This window comes from Ranitomeya variabilis, chromosome 1, assembly GCF_051348905.1.
Source record: "Ranitomeya variabilis isolate aRanVar5 chromosome 1, aRanVar5.hap1, whole genome shotgun sequence".
In the NCBI taxonomy this organism is placed as follows: domain Eukaryota; kingdom Metazoa; phylum Chordata; class Amphibia; order Anura; family Dendrobatidae; genus Ranitomeya; species Ranitomeya variabilis.
Window position 1 is genome coordinate 764,808,818 of NC_135232.1, and position 19,629 is coordinate 764,828,446.

Here is a 19,629-nt window from a genome sequence, read left to right on the forward strand (position 1 = left end):
AACGAGATCGTTAGCGGGATCGTTGCTACGTCACCAAAAGCGTGACGTTGCAACGATAGCCTTAAGAGACTAGCATCCCAACAGGTGACCATCCTATAGCTGTCAGCTGAACAATATAGCTGACAACTTGCTGCATCTAACATGATTTCTGCTGTTACCGACTACAGTTTTATCCCTTAAATACTGCTGTCAATAAGGACTACAGCATCTAGATGGTTAGGAGTGTGGGGGCTCACTCTTCAACCCCATCGGCATCCGGAGATCGTGTGGTCCTGATGTTTGCCATGGCAATTCTTGGCCAAATAATGGCCTGAAAGTCTGCCGGCTATAGAGGCCTATTCAGAAGTCAGCAACATTTACATGGAAAAAAATCAGTTTCTTCTTTCCTGTTTTGCCACTTTGCATTAGTTCCTGAAAAGCACCTGAACGGTGAATAAACTACCTTAAAGCAATTTTAAATACGTTGAGGGGTAAGGTTATTAAAATGGTATCACTTTTGGGGTTTCCAAAATATGGGAGCCCCAAAGTCACTTCAAACCTTACTAGGTCCCTAAAAAATAAATTTTGTACATTTCCTTGAAAAAAATGGAAAAAAAAACCTGCTACTTTTTTAAGCCATCTAAAATGCAAACAAAATAAAACATTTTACAAATGGTGTTAATGTAAAGTAGACATAAGGGAAATATTTCTTAATGTTTTTGTGTGGTATGGCTATCTGCATTAAAGAGATAATCACTCAGTTTAAAAATTGACAGTTTTTTAAATTTTTCTACAATTTCTGATATTTGTATAAATAAAACATAGAAAATATCAACATCAATTTACCATGATCATAAAGTACAATGTATCATGTAAAAACAATCTCAAAATCAATGAGATTATGTTGAAGAATTCAAGAGTTCTTGCCACAAAGTTACACTGGTCAGATTACATTTTTCTCGGTCACTAAGTAAATACAGTTATATGAAAAAGTTTGGGCACCCCTATTAATCTTAAGCTTAATGTTTTATAAAAATTGTTTTTTTTGCAACAGCTATTTCAGTTTCATATATCTAATAAGAGTTGGACACAGTAATGTTTCTGCCTTGAAATGAGGTTTATTGCACTAACAGAAAATGTGCAATCTGCATTCAAACAAAATTTGACAGGTGCATAAGTATGGGCACCTCACCAAAAAAGTGACATTAATATTTAGTAGATCCGCCTTTTGCAAAAATAACAGCCTCTAGTCGCTTCCTGTAGCTTTTAATGAGTTCCTGGATGAAGGTATTTTTGACCATTCCTCTTTACAAAACAATTCCAGTTCAGTTAAGTTTGATGGTCGCCTAGCATGGACAGCCCTCTTCAAATGATCCCACAGATGTTCAATGATATTCAGGTCAGGGGACTGGGATGGCCATTCCAGAACAGTGTAATTGTTCCTCTGCATGAATGCCTGAGTAGATTTGGAGGTGTTTTGGATCATGGTCTTGCTGAAAGATCCATCCCCTGCGTAACTTCAACTTTGTCACTGATTCATGAACATTATTGTCAAGAATCTGCTGATACTGAGAGGAATCCATGCGTCCCTCAATTTTAACAAGATTCCCGGTGCCGGCATTGGCCACACAGCCCCAAAGCATGATGGAACCTCCACCAAATTTTACTGTGGGTAGCAAGTGTTTTTCTTGGAATGCTGTGTTTTTTTGCTGCCATGCATAACGTTTTTTTGTATGACCAAACAACTCAATCTTGGTTTCATTAGTCCACAGGACCTTCTTCCAAAAAGAAATTGGCTTCTCCAAATGTGCTTTTGCATACTGTTCTGCCCTTTCTAATAAGGACAGGGGTTCGTTTTAAGCATTAAAGTTTTAGTAATACTATAGTTTGGTTTTGCTGTGTTATAGCACCACCCAGTGGTGGATAAATTTATTACCTGTGTTTTTCTTAGTGATTATTAGTGTTGCATTATGGGATTGCACCAAAGCATCATGGGATAGGGGAATCCCCCATTTTCTCTCTGTGTATTTTCCTGTACACTCGTGTTAATCTGCTGTGTTGGAACTACTTCACTTACTTGTCACCCGGGTTAAGTTTATCCGGTAAGATTGTTATCTCTGTTCTTGCAATATAGTGTTCTACTAATGTGATTATTGCATAGCAGCTAGTAGTTAGGAAATCTATTACCAGTCACTTGCTGTATGTAGTTATATGTAGAAGTTGCATCATCCTGTATACTCTTCTATTAGTTGTAAAGTATCAGCTGTATTGTTATTTGGCTCAATACTTAGACGTATCATTTATATTCTTATAGTTTTACCGCATTTCAATACCTGTTACCAATAAACAAGTTAGACTACAGAGAACAGTCTGCTTATTTTGGAAGACAGAAGTGGTTTATGCTGTATGTTGGATCACACACCGTATCAACGTGTATGAAGACAGAACAGTAAAACGGATGCTAAATACCAGCGGAGGCCAGTAAAACGGAATCTAAATACCAGCGGAGGCCAGCAAAGAGGAGGCTAGACATCAGCTATAGCAAATACCACTTACGCAGCCGCTTGTACCACACCGCACTGCCTGCAGATACCGCAGCGGCCGCCATACAGTCACAAGTACCGAGAGTGCAGCCCACCAAGCACCACACGTCTCAGTGCACGCTGAAGTCATCCCTACCCGCTCTGGGACGTCCTACAGCCTGCAAACAGACATAAAATGTCTGCAAGTCGAGCATCTTCACTCAGGACGAGGTCCCAAACAAGCCGCTCTAGCAAGTCTTCCTCGAAAAGGTCTGTCACCCTCGCCCGAGCAGAAGCTGAGGCGGCGAAAGTAAGATCCTTCTTCGCTGCACAAGAGATGCAGTTAAAGTTAAGACAAGCAGAGCAAGAAGCAGAAAGAGCTCGCCTGCAAGCAGATAGAGAAGCAGAAAGAGCCTGCCAAGAAGCAGAAAGAGCCCGCCTGCAAGCAGAGCAAGAAGCAGAAAGAGTCCGCCAAGAAGCAGAAAGAGCCCGCCTGCAGGCAGAGCAAGAAGCAGAAAGAGATTGCCTGCAAGCGACCTTAGAAAGGCTTTCCGCTGAAAAAGCAGCAGCCGCAATAGCCAAAGCTGAGTTCTTAGAAGCCGTGGAGTTTCCTGAATCCGAGGGAGGCAGCGATGTACGTGGACCAGACCTTGATCGACAGGACCCAGCCCAACGCGTCTCAGAATATGTCCACCAACATCCTAAAATTGAAGACAACTCTGATCCGTTACACCAACCAGCCTATGCAGATTACCAGAGATCTTTCCTCCAAACACCGTACTGGAAGCAGGAAGGTATACTGCGAAACGACGTCGACCACCAATACCATCCTACGGAACAGAAGGTACGGCCTCCTCCCAGACTGACAGGGACACCCTTCGCTTTGGAACGGTTTTATACGGACTTTCCTAGGCCAGAAGCTCCTACCAGGTATGAGGATGCACCACACACACCGCATGACAACAGCACACCAGCTCATGTTGGCACTGACTCAGCCACTATGAACTTTGCAAGGTTCTTTACCCGCCGGGAGCTGGTGACCAAGGGACTTGTAAAGTTCACTGATCAAGCTGAAAGCTACAGAGCATGGCGAGCCTCTTTCCAGAATGCCATCAGAGACTTGCATCTTTCTAGTAGTGAAGAGTTAGATCTACTGGTTAAGTGGCTTGGGAGCGAGTCAGCTGAACACGCCAAAAGAATCAGGAACATTAACAAAGTACCCACACACAGGACTTCGCATGGTGTGGGAGAGACTCGATGAATGTTATGGGTCAATAGAAGCTATAGAAAACGCTTTGTATAAAAGAATTGATGATTTCCCCAAGATAGCAAATAAGGGTTATCAAAAGCTCAGGGAACTGAGTGACTTGTTAATGGAGGTACATGCTGCTCAGGCAGAAGGTGACCTACCAGGGTTGGCATTCCTGGACACTGCCAGGGGTGTCAACCCGATTGTCCAAAAGCTCCCTTACAACTTACAAGAAAAGTGGGTCAGTCACGGGTCCCGTTACAAACAGGCTCATAAGGTACAATTTCCTCCTTTCAGGGTGTGTGTAGACTTTGTTGCTCAGCAAGCTAAAGTTAGAAATGACCCCAGTTTCGATTTCACTATGTCATGTACCACTGCCTCCGGTGTAAAACCCAGTAAAACACCAGTGGCAGTCCACAAAACTAATGTTACCTCCACAGGTTTTCCTTACAGGGCAAGTAAGTCCTCTCCAGAAGAGGACAAACCGCAGGATCTCAGCAAACACTGCCCTCTACACAAGAAACCTCATCCTCTGCTAAAATGTAGAGCTTTCAGGGAGAAGTCTCTAGAAGACTGTAAGAGTTTCCTAAAGGAAAACAAGATATGCGTCAGATGCTGCACGACGACCTCACACTTCGCCAAGAACTGCGAAACCAGTGTGAAATGCACAGAATGTAGTAGTGTGGAGCACAACACGGCCTTACATCCTGGACCACCCTTAGGGGTATCGTCGCGAGTAGAAGAGTCTGCCGAAAAACAGATGGACACCGACATGGACACCCCAGTGGTAACTTCTCAGTGTACAGAGATCTGCAAGGAACTCGTAGCAGGAAGATCCTGCTCGAAGATCTGTCTTGTCAGAGTATTCCCAGCGAGCCAACGGGATAAGGCAATCAAGGTATATGCAATCTTGGACGATCAGAGCAACAGGTCTCTAGCTAAGTCCTTTCTCTTCGACACCTTCAACATTGCTGGTCCCGGCTCTCCGTACTCCTTGAAGACATGTGCAGGTACTGTTGAGACGGCGGGGAGGAAAGCGACTGGATTCAAAGTAGAGTCTATGGAAGGTCAAACCTGCTTATCCTTGCCATCAATACTGGAGTGCAACCAGATTCCCGACAACAGGTCTGAGATACCTACACCAGAGGTAGCAGCTCATCACACCCACTTGAGATGTATAGCTCACCTGATACCGGAGCTTGACCAAGGAGCCCCTATCGTCTTACTCCTAGGAAGAGACATACTAAGGGTCCACAAGGCTAGAGGACAGATTAACGGCCCACAAAACGCCCCATATGCTCAGGAGACTTGACCTAGGATGGGTCATTGCGGGAGACGTCTGTTTGGGTGGAGCACACAGGCCGACTTCAGTCAACAGCATGCTCACCAATACCCTCGAGAATGGACGTCCGTCTCTCTTCCAGCCATGCGAGAGCAGTTTCCGGATTAAAGAATTGCCACACCACACCCCTCCACCTTGTCCGTTAGCTGATCCTTCCTGTGAAGACCATGCATGCGACGGCGAGCAAGATCATATAGGGTGCACAGTTTTCCACAGGACAAGAGAAGACAACCAGGTAGCAACGTCCATAGAGGACAGACTGTTGTTGGACATCATGGAGCGAGAGATAGTAAGAGATGAATCAAAGAGTTGGGTCGCACCTTTACCATTCAAACCACGGAGGCAACGCTTACCCAACAGAGAACTTGTCTACAGTCGATTTGTCTCCCTTACACGCAAACTGCAGAAGGCACCAGAAACAAAAGAACACTTTTTTACCTTCATGGAGAGAATATTCCAGAGTGGCCACGTAGAAATTGCACCTGTACTTCAAGATTCCGAGGAATGTTGGTACTTACCTATTTTCGGCGTGTATCATCCGAAGAAACCAGGTCAGATAAGAGTGGTATTTGACTGAAGTGCCAGATACGAAGGTGTTTCTTTAAACGACGTCTTCCTGTCTTGTCCAGACCTCAACAACAGACTTCTGGGAGTACTTCTTCGTTTCCGCAAAGATGTAGTAGCATTTATGGCCGACATACAACAGATGTTTCACTGCTTCCTTGTTAAAGAACACAGAAACTACTTGAGGTTCTTCTGGTACCGCGATAATGACCCCTACAAGGACATCGTGGAATATCGTATGAAGGTACACATCTTCGGGAACAGCCCTTCCCCTGCTGTCGCTATCTATGGCCTTAGACATTCAGCCAGAGAGGGTGAAGCAAAGTATGGATCGGATGTAAGATCGTTTGTGGAAAAGGATTTCTACGTAGAGGACTGCCTGAAATCCACACCCACAGATGAGTCGGCAGTCAGTCTCCTAAAAAGGGCACAAGAAATGCTCGCTTCATCCAATTTGAGGTTGCACAAAATTGCTTCCAACAGCCAAAACCTAATGGCAGCCTTTCCCTCTCAAGATTACTCAACCGATTTAAAAGACTTGGATTTAAGCACGGACTCCCTTCCTATGCAGCGGAGCCTGGGTTTACTCTGGGATTTGAAAAAGGATGCATTCACCTTCCAGATCAGCGAAGAGGAGAAACCCTTCACGCGTAGAGGCGTCCTGTCCGTTGTGAACAGCTTGTACGATCCTCTGGGATTTGTAACCCCTGTAACTATCCAAGGTAAAATGATGTTGAGAGACTTCACCCAAGAGACATCCGATTGGGATGATCCGCTTCCCACCGAGAAAAGAGACTCGTGGGTAAGATGGAAGAACTCTTTAGAAGCCTTGTCAAGTCTCTACATGGCACGACCATATGCTTCTGTGCCATCAACAGAAATCAAGATGCACAGGCTTTGTATCTTCTGCGATGCCTCAACCAAAGCAATTGCAGCAGTGGCGTATTTGAAAACTACTGACATCAACGAACAGTGCCACATAAGGCTTGTTATGAGCCGGACAAAACTGGCCCCACTTCGTGAACACAGTACCCAGACTGGAACTCTGTGCAGCTGTGCTAGCAGTAGAGTTAGCTGAGCTTATCTCTACAGAAATGGACCTGGAAGTCAAAGAAGTCGAGTTCTACACTGACAGCAAGGTAGTGCTGGGGTACATTTGCAATGAAACTCGTCGCTTTTATGTCTATTTCAGCAATCGGGTGCTAAGGATCAGGAGATCCACCGACCCTAAACAGTGGCACTATGTGTCCACGCACCACAATCCGGCGGACCACGCAACCAGATCCGTTGAAGCAAGACACCTTAAGGACACAACCTGGTTTACTGGCCCTACATTCTTATACTGTTCGACGCCATACGTGGGCGAGTCAAATATCTTTGAACTGGTAGATCCAGAGGCAGATGAGGAAATCCGCCCTCAGGTATCCGTTCTACGTACGGTGACTAAAGACAATCACCTCAAATCCCACCGTTTCCACAGGTTCTCAACTTGGAATTTGCTTGTTCGTGCCCTCGTTCGTTTAATTCCTCAGACTAGTTGCGGAACTTGTCTTACTGTTTTCGCCAAAAGAGCTGTGTGTGGCATCGGTTGATGCCAAGCGGGGAGTGTTCTGCCCTTTCTAATAAGGACAGGGGTTCGTTTCAAGCATTAAAGTTTTAGTAATACTATAGTTTGGTTTTGCTGTGTTATAGCACCACCCCGTGGTGGATAAATTTATTACCTGTGTTTTTCTTAGTGATTATTAGAGTGTTGCATTATGGGATTGCACCAAAGCATCATGGGATAGGGGAATCCCCCATTTTCTCTCTGTGTATTTTCCTGTACACTCGTGTTAATCTGCTGTGTTGGAACTACTTCACTTACTTGCCACCCGGGTTAAGTTTATCCGGTAAGATTGTTATCTCTGTTCTTGCAATATAGTGTCCTACTAATGTGATTATTGCATAGCAGCTAGTAGTTAGGAAATCTATTACCAGTCACTTGCTGTATGTAGTTATATATAGAAGTTGCATCATCCTGTATACTCTTCTATTAGTTGTAAAGTATCAGCTGTATTGTTATTTGGCTCAATACTTATACGTATCATTTATATTCTTATAGTTTTACCGCATTTCAATACCTGTTACCAATAAACAAGTTAGACTACAGAGAACAGTCTGCTTATTTTGGAAGACAGAAGTGGTTTATGCTGTATGTTGGATCACACACCGTATCAACGTGTATGAAGACAGAACACATACCTCAGCCAACTCTGTTTGTGGTGTGCTTGCAGAAACGGCTTCTTTCGCATCACTCTCCCATACAGCTTCTCCTTGTGCAAAGTGCGTTGTATAGTTGACCGATGCACAATGACAACATCTGCAGCAAGTTGATGCTGCAGCTCTCTGGAAGTGGTCTGAGGATTGTCCTTGACTGATCTCACTATTCTTCTTCTCTGCCTTTCTGATGTTTTTCTTGGCCTGCCACTTCTGGCCTTAACAAGAACTGTACCTGTGTTCTTCCATTTCCTTACTATGTTCCTCACAGTGGAAATTGACAGGTTAAATCTCTGAGACAGCTTTTTGTATCCTTCCCCTGAACAACTATGTTGAATAATCTTTGTTTTCAGATCATTTGACAGTTGTTTTGAGGAGCCCATGATGCCACTCTTCAGAGGAGATTCAAACAGGAGAACAACTTGCAAGTGGCCACTTTAAGTAGCTTTTCTCATGATTGCATACACCTGGCTGTGAAGTTCAAAGCTCAATGAGGTTACAAAACCAAAAAAAGTGCTTTAGTAAGTCAGTAAAAAGTAGGTAGGAGTGTTTAAAACAAGAAAATAAGGGTGCCCATACTTATGCACCTGTCAAATTTTGTTTGAATGCAGATTGCACATTTTCTGTTAGTACAATAAACCTCATTTCAAGGCAGAAACATTACTGTGTCCAACAGTTATTAGATATATGAAACTGAAATAGCTGTTGCAAAAAAAACAATTTTTATAAAACATTAAGCTTAAGATTAATAGGGGTGCCCAAACTTTTTCATGTAACTACATACAATTAAATTTTTTTATTTTTTTAATAAAACTAGATTTTTGGTGAGGTGTTTGCTAATGCCCAAAATGAATCCATGCATGCAGACATATGGCCTTGCGCATTAAATGAAAAATCTATGGTTGTTGCCTTATCCTTTTCACCCAAGAATCAAACTTATGGATTGTTAATGAATGTTGGTACACAACTGTTTAAAAATAATTTAATATATAACCAATGACAAAAATACCAACAGAGTCATACAATTATGTACACAAGTGTCATCATTTAACATTTCCATCAAATGATTTAAAAAAAAAAAAAAAAAAAAAAAAAGAAAAAAGGACATTGATACTTTAATGCTGTAGCCACGTGTCCGGCTGCCATGCGGATTTTAATCAGAAGTCTACTTTGCTTTAAGTTTTCTAGTTGTCGTCTTTTCAAAGTAGCTTTGCAATCACTCCAATGTGCCTGGAAAAAAAAAAGTCACATCCATTTTACTAATGATTACAGAAATCTAACTTTCTAAATTACAAAAAACTTTTTTCTTTGACAATGTAGTCTCTGTGGAAGTTTATGTAAAATAGGTATGCACTTTTTTTTTCTACTAGTCTGCATAACCTGCAGGCATTTAGTGCAGGGCATGTACGCAACATTACCAAATTAATAATACTCATTTCTGCTCACTACATTTATACTAGGCAGATTTGTGGGTACACTTTTAATCAATTGATACAGTAATCCCAAAACAGAGTTTACAAATTCTTAATGGTGAAGAGAATAATAAAATGACTTTCAATGTAACTTACCTTCCAAAAATGCAAATTCGTCAAAAGCATCAATCGCGTTGTCTGAAATTAAAAGAGCAGCTCATTAAAAATAAGAACTAGTGTCTCATTAACATCTTCGTGCCATGAACGTTTGTGTTTCATCTGAGCCTTCTAAAAGCTATACATCTTTAATACACACATTCAGCCAGTCATATGATTCTTCCAGGACAGACTGCGTATATGATTTTAATAATTTCATTTACCACATGATGTACAAGACACAAATAACCCAGCAGTGCAATTTTCCTGTTGCTCTTTAGGTAGCATTTTCATTTTCAAGTAATGCCACTGAATTGATTAACCCCTTAATCCCATATGACGTACTATCCCGTCGAGGTGGGGTGGGCCTTAATTCCCACCGACGGGATAGTACGTCATACGCGATCGGCCGCGCTCACGGGGGGAGCGCGGCCGATCGCGGCCGGGTGTCAGCTGCATATCGCAGCTGACATCCGGCACTATGCGCCAGGAGCGGTCACGGACCGCCCCCGGCACATTAACCCCCGGCACACCGCGATCAAACATGATCGCGGTGTACCGGCGGTATAGGGAAGCATCGCGCAGGGAGGGGGCTCCCTGCGGGCTTCCCTGAGACCCCCGCAGCAACGCGATGTGATCGCGTTGCTCCGAGGGTCTCCTACCTCCCTCCTCGCCGCAGGTCCCGGATCCAAGATGGCCGCGGCATCCGGGTCCTGCAGGGAGGGAGGTGGCTTACCGAGTGCCTGCTCAGAGCAGGCGCTGGTAAGCCTGCAGCCCTGTACAGCAGATCGCAGATCTGACAGAGTGCTATGCCCACTGTCAGATCAACGATCTGTAATGTCCCCCCTGGGACAAAGTAAAAATGTAAAAAAAAAAATTTTCCACACGTGTAAAAAAATAAATAAAAAATAAATTCCTAAATAAAGAAAAAAAATAAATATTCCCATAAATACATTTATCTAAATAAAAAAAACAAAACAATAAAAGTACACATATGTAGTATCGCCGCGTCCGTAACGACCCAACCTATAAAACTATATCACTAGTTAACCCCTTCAGTAAACACCGTGAGAAAAAAAAAAAAAACGAGGCAAAAAACAACGCTTTATTACCATACCGCCAAACAAAAAGTGGAATAACACGCGATCAAAAAGACAGATATAGATAGAAAACGTCATCTTGTCCCGCAAAAAACGAGCCGCCATACAGCATCATCAGCAAAAAAATAAAAAAGTTATAGTCCTGAGAAAAAAGGGATACCAAAATAATTATTTTTTCTATAAAATAGCTTTTATCGTATAAAAGTGCCAAAACATAAAAAAATGATATGAGATATTGCTGTAATCGTACTGACCCGACGAATAAAACTGCTTTATCAATTTTACCAAACGCGGAACGGTATAAACGCCTCCCCCAAAAGAAATTCATGAATAGCTGGTTTTTGGTCATTCTGCCTCACAAAAATCGGAATCAAAAGTGATCAAAAAATGTCATGTGCCCGAAAATGTTACCAATAAAAACGTCAACTCGTCCCGCAAAAAATAAGACCTCACATGACTCTGTGGACTCAAATATGGAAAAATTATAGCTCTCAAAATGCGGTAACGCAAAAAATATTTTTTGCAATAAAAAGCGTCTTTCAGTGTGTGACGGCTGCCAATCATAAAAATCCGCTAAATAACCCGCTATAAAAGTAAATCAAACCCCCCCTCATCACCCCCGTAGTTAGGGAAAAATAAAAAAATAAAAAAAGTATTTATTTCCATTTTCCCATTAGGGCTAGGGTTAGGGCTAGGGTTAGGGTTAGGGCTAGGGTTAGGGCTAGGGTTAAGGCTAGGGTTAAGGCTACGGTTAGGGTTGGGGCTAAAGTTAGGATTACATTTACGGTTGGGAATAGGGTTGGGATTAGGGTTAGGGGTGTGTCAGGGTTAGGGGTGTGGTTAGGGTTACCGTTGAGATTAGGGTAAGGGGTGTGTTTGGATTAGGGTTTCAGTTATAATTGGGGGGTTTCCACTGTTTAGGCACATCAGGGGCTCTCCAAACGGGACATGGCATCCGATCTCAATTCCAGACAATTCTGCGTTGAAAAAGGAAAATAGTGCTCCTTCCCTTCAGAGCTCTCCCGTGTACCCAAACAGGGGTTTACCCCAACATATGGGGTATCAGCGTACTCAGGACAAATTGGACAACATCTTTTGGGGTCCAATTTCTCCTGTTACCCTTGGGAAAATACAAAACTGGGAACTAAAAAATAAGTTTTGTGAAAAAAAAAATAATTTTTATTTTCACGGCTCTGCGTTATAAACTGTAGTGAAACACTTGGGGGTTCAAAGTTCTCACAACACATCTAGATAAGTTCTTTGGGAGGTCTAGTTTCCAATTTAGGGTCACTTGTGGGGGGTTTCTACTGTTTGGGTACATCAGGGGCTCTGCAACTGCAACGTGACGCCTGCAGACCAATCCATTTAAGTCTGCATTCCAAATGGCGCTCCTTCCCTTCCGAGCTCTGCCATGCGCCCAAACAGTGGTTCCCCCCCACATATGGGGTATCAGCGTACTCAGGACAAATTGGACAACAACTTTTGAGGTCCAATTTATTATGTTACCCTTGTAAAAATACAAAGCTGGGGGCTAAAAAATCATCTCTGTGAAAAAAAAGAGGAATTTTTATTTTCACGGCTCTGCGTTATAAACTGTAGTGAAACACTTGGGGGTTCAAAGTTCTCACAACACATCTAGATAAGTTCCTTAGGGGGTCTACTTTCCAAAGTGGTGTCACTTGTGGGGGGTTTTAATGTTTAGGCACATCAGGGGCTCTCCAAACGCAACATGGCGTCCCATCTTAATTCCAGCCAATTTTGCATTGAAAAGTAAAATAGCGCTCCTTCCCTTCCGAGCTCTGCTATGCGCCCAAACAGTGGTTTACCCCCACATATGGGGTATCGTCGTACTCGGGACAAATTGCACAACAACTTTTGTGGTCTAATTTCTTTTCTTACCCTTGGGAAAATAAAAAAATGGGGGCGAAAAGATCATTTTTGTGAAAAAATATGATTTTTTATTTTTACGGCTCTGCATTATAAACTTCTGTGAAGCACTTGTTGGGTCAAAGTGCTCACCACACATCTAGATAAGTTCCTTAAGGGGTCTACTTTCCAAAATGGTGACATTTGTTGGGGGTTTCAATGTTTAGGCACATCAGGGGCTCTCCAAACGCAACATGGCGTCCCATGTCAATTTTGCATTGAAAAGTCAAATGGCGCTCCTTTCCTTCTGAGCTCTGCCATGCGCCCAAACAGTGGTTTACCCCCACATATGGGGTATCCGCGTACTCAGGACAAATTGTACAACAACTTTTGGGGTCCATTTTCTCCTGTTACCCTTGGTAAAATAAAACAAATTGGAGCTGAAGTAAATTTTTTGTGAAAAAAAGTAAAATGTTCATTTTTATTTAAACATTCCAAAAATTCCTGTGAAACACCTGAAGGGTTAATAAATTTCTTGAATGTGGTTTTGAGCACCTTGTGGGGTGCAGTTTTTAGAATGGTGTCACATTTGGGTATTTTCTGTCATATATACCCCTCAAAATGACTTCAAATGAGATGTGGTCCCTAAAAAAAAAATGGTGTAAAAATGAGAAATTTCTGGTCAACTTTTAACCCTTATAACTCCCTAACAAAAAAAAATTTGGTTCCAAAAGTGTGCTGATGTAAAGTAGACATGTGGGAAATGTTACTTATTAAGTATTTTGCGTGACATATGTCTGTGATTTAAGGGCATAAAAATTCAAAGTTGGAAAATTGCGAAGTTTTCAAAATTTTCGCCAAATTTCCCTTTTTTTCACAAATAAATGCAAGTTATATAGAAGAAATTTTACCACTATCATGAAGTGCAATATGTCACGAGAAAATAATGTCAGAATCGCCAAGATCCGTTGAAGCGTTCCAGAGTTATAACCTCATAAAGGGACAGTGGTCAGAATTGTAAAAATTGGCCCGGTCATTAACGTGCAAACCACCCTCGGGGCTTAAGGGGTTAAACTGGTATGTCCAGTAGTGAACAATCACTTTAATTGGAACCTGTCAGCAGGATTAATAATAATAATAATAATATTTATTTTTATGTAGCGCTAACATATTCCGGTTTACAGTTTGCACTCACTGTCCCCCATGGGATTCACAATCTAAATTCCCTATCAGTATGTCTTTGGAATGTGGGAGGAAACCCACGCAAACACGGAGAGAACATACAAACTCCTTGCAGATGTTGTCCTTGGTGGGATTTGAACCGAGGACTCCAGCGCTGCAAGGCTCAGTGCTATCCATTGAGCCACCGTGCTTCCCCCTAAGGATTGTGCACAGTAACCTACAGACAGTGTCAGGTCGGCTCCATTATTCTTGTGGTTGTTGTATAATCTTTATTTTCAGTTTTGTGGTGCTCTGATTAGGTATTCACCAGTATGACTTCTGACAGGTCACTGATCCCTCACTGACCTGCCCTCTATTTTACATAAGGAATAATTTATATATATATATATATATATATATATATATATATATATATATATACATACATATACATATACATATATATATATATATATATATACACACACACACATAGCATCGGGATTACTCGCTAATCCCGCCCCCTGCACAGTAGCTCAGCCCCCCACCTCATCACCACACACAATCCCGCCCCCCACCCCATTACCACACACAATCCCGCCCCAACCACATTACCACACACAATACCGCCCCCCCACCACATTACCACACACATTCCCACCCCCACCACACATAATCCCGCCCCCCACCCCATTACCACACATAATCCCGCCTCCCCATCACATCACCACATAATCCCGCCCCCCACCACATCACACTTGCTAATCCCGCCCCCTGCACAGTATCTCCACCCCCACCACACATAATCCCGCCCCCACCCAATTACCACACACAATCCCGCCCCCACCACATTACCACACACAATCCCGCCCCCCCTCTACATCACCACACATAATCCCGCCGGCCCACCACATTACCACACATAATCCCGCTCCCCCATCACATCACCACACATAATCCCGCCCCCCACCACATTACCACAGATAATCCCACCCCCCACCACATCACACATAATCCCGCCCCCACATTACCACACATAATCCCACCCATCCACATTACCACACATAATCCCACCCCCCACATTACCACACATAATCCCACCCCCCACATTACCACACATAATCGCGCCCCCCCACATTACCACAGATAATCCCACCCCCACCACATAATCCTGCCCCCCCACCACATTACCACACATAATCCTGCCCCCCCACCACATAAACACACAATCCCACCCCCCACATTACCACACGAAGCTCCATCCCTACACATTACCACACGAGGCTCCGTTCCCCTACATTACCACACGAGGCTCCGTCCCCACACATTACCACACGAAGCTCCATCCCTACACATTACCACACGAGGCTCCGTTCCCCTACATTACCACACGAGGCTCCGTTCCCCTACATTACCACACGAGGCTCCGTCCCCACACATTACCACACGATGCTCCGTCCCCCCACATTACCACACGAAGCTCCATCCCTACACATTACCACACGAGGCTCCGTTCCCCTACATTACCACACGAGGCTCCGTTCCCCTACATTACCACACGATGCTCCGTCCCCACACATTACCACACGATGCTCCATCCCCACACATTACATGAGGCTCCGTCCCCCCCACATTACCACACGAGGTTCTGTACCCACACATTACCACACGAGGCTGCATCCCCACACATTACCACACAAGGCTGCATCCCCACACATTACCACACGAGGCTGCATCCCCACACATTACCACACGAGGCTCCGTTCCCCCACATTACCACACGAGGCTCCGTCCCCCTACATTACCACACGAGGCTCCGTCCCCACACATTACCACACGAGGCTCCGTCCCCACACATTACCACACGAGGCTCCGTCCCCACACATTACCACACGAGGCTCCGTCCCCACACATTACCACACGAGGCTCCGCCCCCCCACATTACCACACGCAGCACTTCCTTTCTATGTAATTCAACCACTTCAGTCAAGGTAAACGTACATTTAATTGCATAATCACCAGCAGCGTTAATTAGATAGCAATGAGCATGCCGAGCGTTAGCTGGCTGGAAACAGCTAGTATTATATACATCTTGGAAAAAAAATCCCCTTCTGCAGGCAGGTATAATCACATATATGTAAAGTAACAAAGAAAATGGAGTGTACAGGCCAAATACATTTTATTGTATATAGTAGATTACCAAGTTAGCTTAAATAATCACAAAGGCTGAAATACCAAATATGATGGATGGGAAACACTGCATAATATACAACTTGGTGTTTACCTGGAATAAATCTAATGTGCAAAATAGATTCTGAGTGGAACAATGCCACTATCAGCTAAAGTGCCTCCGGTATAAGGCTGTGTGCAGATTTAGTGCAGATCTGCAGCGTTTTTTTCCGCTGCAGATCTGCACTGTGATTTACAGTACAATGTAAATTAATGTGAAAAAAAAAAGCTGTGCACATGGTGCAGAAAAGCTGCAGATTTCAAAGAAGTACATGTCACTTCTTTTGGGCGGATCTGCAGCGTTTCTGCACCCCTCCATTAATAGAAATCTGCAGTGGTAAAAACTGCAGAAAATCAGCATCAATTCTGCACAAAAACCGCGGCAAATCCGCAGCTGCGGATTCTGCCAGGAGATGCGGATTTTGTGCAGAAAATTCTGCACCTCTTTTTTAACATGTGCACATAGCCTAAGGTGCTGCTCTGAAGCGTGCATTTAGAACATGTAAGGAGAAAAAGTAAACACATTAGTAACCCAGTTGTGATGCAGGTGTTCCCGTCGATCCAACGCAGGTTTCGTGTGGTTACTTCCTTCAGAAGATAGTCGGCAAACAGATAGCTGCTACTGCGCAGGTGCCGCCACTTTGCTAGAGAAAAAAAAAATCGCCGCCATCATCTGCACAGTAGCAGCTATTGGATCGCCGATGGATTCTACTGCAACAGCGCCAATTTTCAAACTGATTTTTAAGGAATTTATGGATAGCAAAAAAGAAGAGGATTACATACACATTATATATGCGATCATGCTGAATCACAGGCACCTGTCTGCAGAAGGGGATTTTTTTTCCAAGAATACATATAATATTCATTATATAAACTAGGGAGGCAGGTCAGTGAAGGTTCAGTTTCAAAAAAACTGACCATCACATCCAAACATAGACTAAGTGTGAACAGGTGCTGAACCTAGAGTCACCAACTCGTATACAGTTAAATAAATAAGGCAGCACCCTGCAGCGCCAAAACCTGCAAACATGAATATTGAACTGCATTAGAAATATGAAAAAATGAGAGCGTTTAGCGCATAAATTGGCCAATTCATGTGTACCTGGTAGCCACATTAAGGCATCTCTCGTATACCAGGACCTAGACTTTCCTTTCATCTCTGAGAATAAACATCTTCATCTGAATGGGAACCTACTTTGAATCCTCTTCTTAAGACTAAAATCTCACTCTGTGGAGGGGTAATGGTCCCGCTGCGATGAAAACACCTGCGGCTAGGAGGCAGAGTGCTCAGTCAGAAGGCTAATGAATACAAATTTCAAAAAACTGACCGTCACAACCAAACATAGACTAAGTGTGAACAGGTGCTGAACCTAGAGTCACCAACTCGTATACAGTTAAATAAATAAGGCAGCACACTGCGGCGCCAAAACATGCAATTTGAACTGCATTACTGCATTAGAAATATGAAAAAAAAGTAAGTTCCCATTCAGATGAAGACGTTTATTCTCAGCGAGGAAAGGAAAGTCTAGGTCCTGGTATAAGAGAGATGCCTTAATGTGTCTGCAAGGTACACATGAATTGGCCAATTTATGCACTAAACGCTCTCATTTTTTGATATTTCTAATGCAGTAATGCAGTTCAATTTTCATGTTTTGGCGCTGCAGTGTGCTGCCTTATTTATTTAAGTGAAGGTTCAGTGACCTGTCAGCAGTCTGCATTATGAATACCCAGAGCACCACATGAAGACCACCAAAGGCCACCCCGGAGCTCGAGCAGATCATTAACTCAAAACTGAAAAAGATTAAAGAACCACAAGACGGATTTAATCAACCAAGGTATCATTGTAATCAATATAACGGCGCCGACCTGACACTGTACAGGTCCTTCTCAAAAAATTAGCATATAGTGTTAAATTTCATTATTTACCATAATGTAATGATTACAATTAAACTTTCATATATTATAGATTCATTATCCACCAACTGAAATTTGTCAGGTCTTTTATTGTTTTAATACTGATGATTTTGGCATACAACTCCTGATAACCCAAAAAACCTGTCTCAATAAATTAGCATATCAAGAAAAGGTTCTCTAAACGACCTATTACCCTAATCTTCTGAATCAACTAATTAACTCTAAACACATGCAAAAGATACCTGAGGCTTTTAAAAACTCCCTGCCTGGTTCATTACTCAAAACCCCCATCATGGGTAAGACTAGCGACCTGACAGATGTCAAGAAGGCCATCATTGACACCCTCAAGCAAGAGGGTAAGACCCAGAAAGAAATTTCTCAACAAATAGGCTGTTCCCAGAGTGCTGTATCAAGGCACCTCAATGGTAAGTCTGTTGGAAGGAAAAAATGTGGCAGAAAACGCTGTACAACGAGAAGAGGTGACCGGACCCTGAGGAAGATTGTGGAGAAGGACCGATTCCAGACCTTGGGGAACCTGAGGAAGCAGTGGACTGAGTCTGGTGTGGAAACATCCAGAGCCACCGTGCACAGGCGTGTGCAGGAAATGGGCTACAGAGAAGCAGCACTGGACTGTTGCTAAGTGGTCCCAAGTACTTTTTTCTGATGAAAGCAAATTTTGCATGTCATTCGGAAATCAAGGTGCCAGAGTCTGGAGGAAGACTGGGGAGAAGGAAATGCCAAAATGCCTGAAGTCCAGTGTCAAGTACCCACAGTCAGTGATGGTGTGGGGTGCCATGTCAGCTGCTGGTGTTGGTCCACTGTGTTTCATCAAGGGCAGGGTCAATGCAGCTAGCTATCAGGAGATTTTGGAGCACTTCATGCTTCCATCGGCTGAAATGCTTTATGGAGATGAAGATTTCATTTTTCAGCACGACCTGGCACCTGCTCACAGTGCCAAAACCACTGGTAAATGGTTTACTGACCATGGTATTACTGTGCTCAATTGGCCTGCCAACTCTCCTGACCTGAACCCTATAGAGAATCTGTGGGATATTGTGAAGAGAAAGTTGAGAGACGCAAGACCCAACACTCTGGATGAGCTTAAGGCCGCTATTGAAGCATCCTGGGCCTCCATAACATCTCAGCAGTGTCACAGGCTGATTGCCTCCATGCCACGCCGCATTGAAGCAGTCATTTCTGCCAAAGGATTCCCGACCAAGTATTGAGTGCATAACTGACCATTATTATTTGATGGTTTTTTTGTTTGTTATTAAAAAACACTTTTATTTGATTGGACGGGTGAAATATGCTAATTTATTGAGACAGGTTTTTTGGGTTATCAGGAGTTGTATGCCAAAATCATCAGTATTAAAACAATAAAAGACCTGACAAATTTCAGTTGGTGGATAATGAATCTATAATATATGAAAGTTTAATTGTAATCATTACATTATGGTAAATAATGAAATTTAACACTATATGCTAATTTTTTGAGAAGGACCTGTATATAGTTAACTGGGCACAATCCTGCTGACAGGTTCCCTTTAAGCCAATGTTAAATTTGCAGGTTTTTTTGTGGTTAAAAAAAAAAACAAAAAAAAACACCCTTAATAAAAATAAGAGCCGGCACTACAGTGTATTGAGCAAATAACCCAATATTGTAAATGTTGATCAAATCGTCAGTTTAAACCTTTCACTACTAGGGTTTTCTTGACACTTTGCTTTTCTACTAGCCAGGACAATTTTCAGTTTTGAAATGTATACAAAAAAATGACAGATTAAAAATTTGATCTTAGTGTGTCTCAAACAGAACTTTTATGGAAGTGTGGGGGAAGGGGTTGGGGAGATTACGCTGGAAATTCTAATCAAGCATGTGTCC

The 19,629-nt window shown here is 43.0% G+C and overlaps 1 protein-coding gene across 1 annotated transcript in view; it reads right to left on the bottom strand.

Annotated features, from left to right (window-relative positions):
- Positions 1 to 8,880: 8,880 nt before the first annotated feature.
- The window catches only part of POLE4 (DNA polymerase epsilon 4, accessory subunit), a 63,451-nt gene continuing 52,702 nt past the window's right edge, over positions 8,881 to 19,629 (bottom strand). Inside the window, exons 3-4 of the mRNA XM_077271911.1 lie at positions 9,481 to 9,522; positions 8,881 to 9,142 (exon numbers count right to left, since the gene is read on the bottom strand). Coding sequence (XP_077128026.1) covers positions 9,129 to 9,142; positions 9,481 to 9,522 — 56 coding nt within the window. The 3' untranslated portion in view covers positions 8,881 to 9,128. The remainder of the gene's footprint in view (positions 9,143 to 9,480; positions 9,523 to 19,629) is intronic.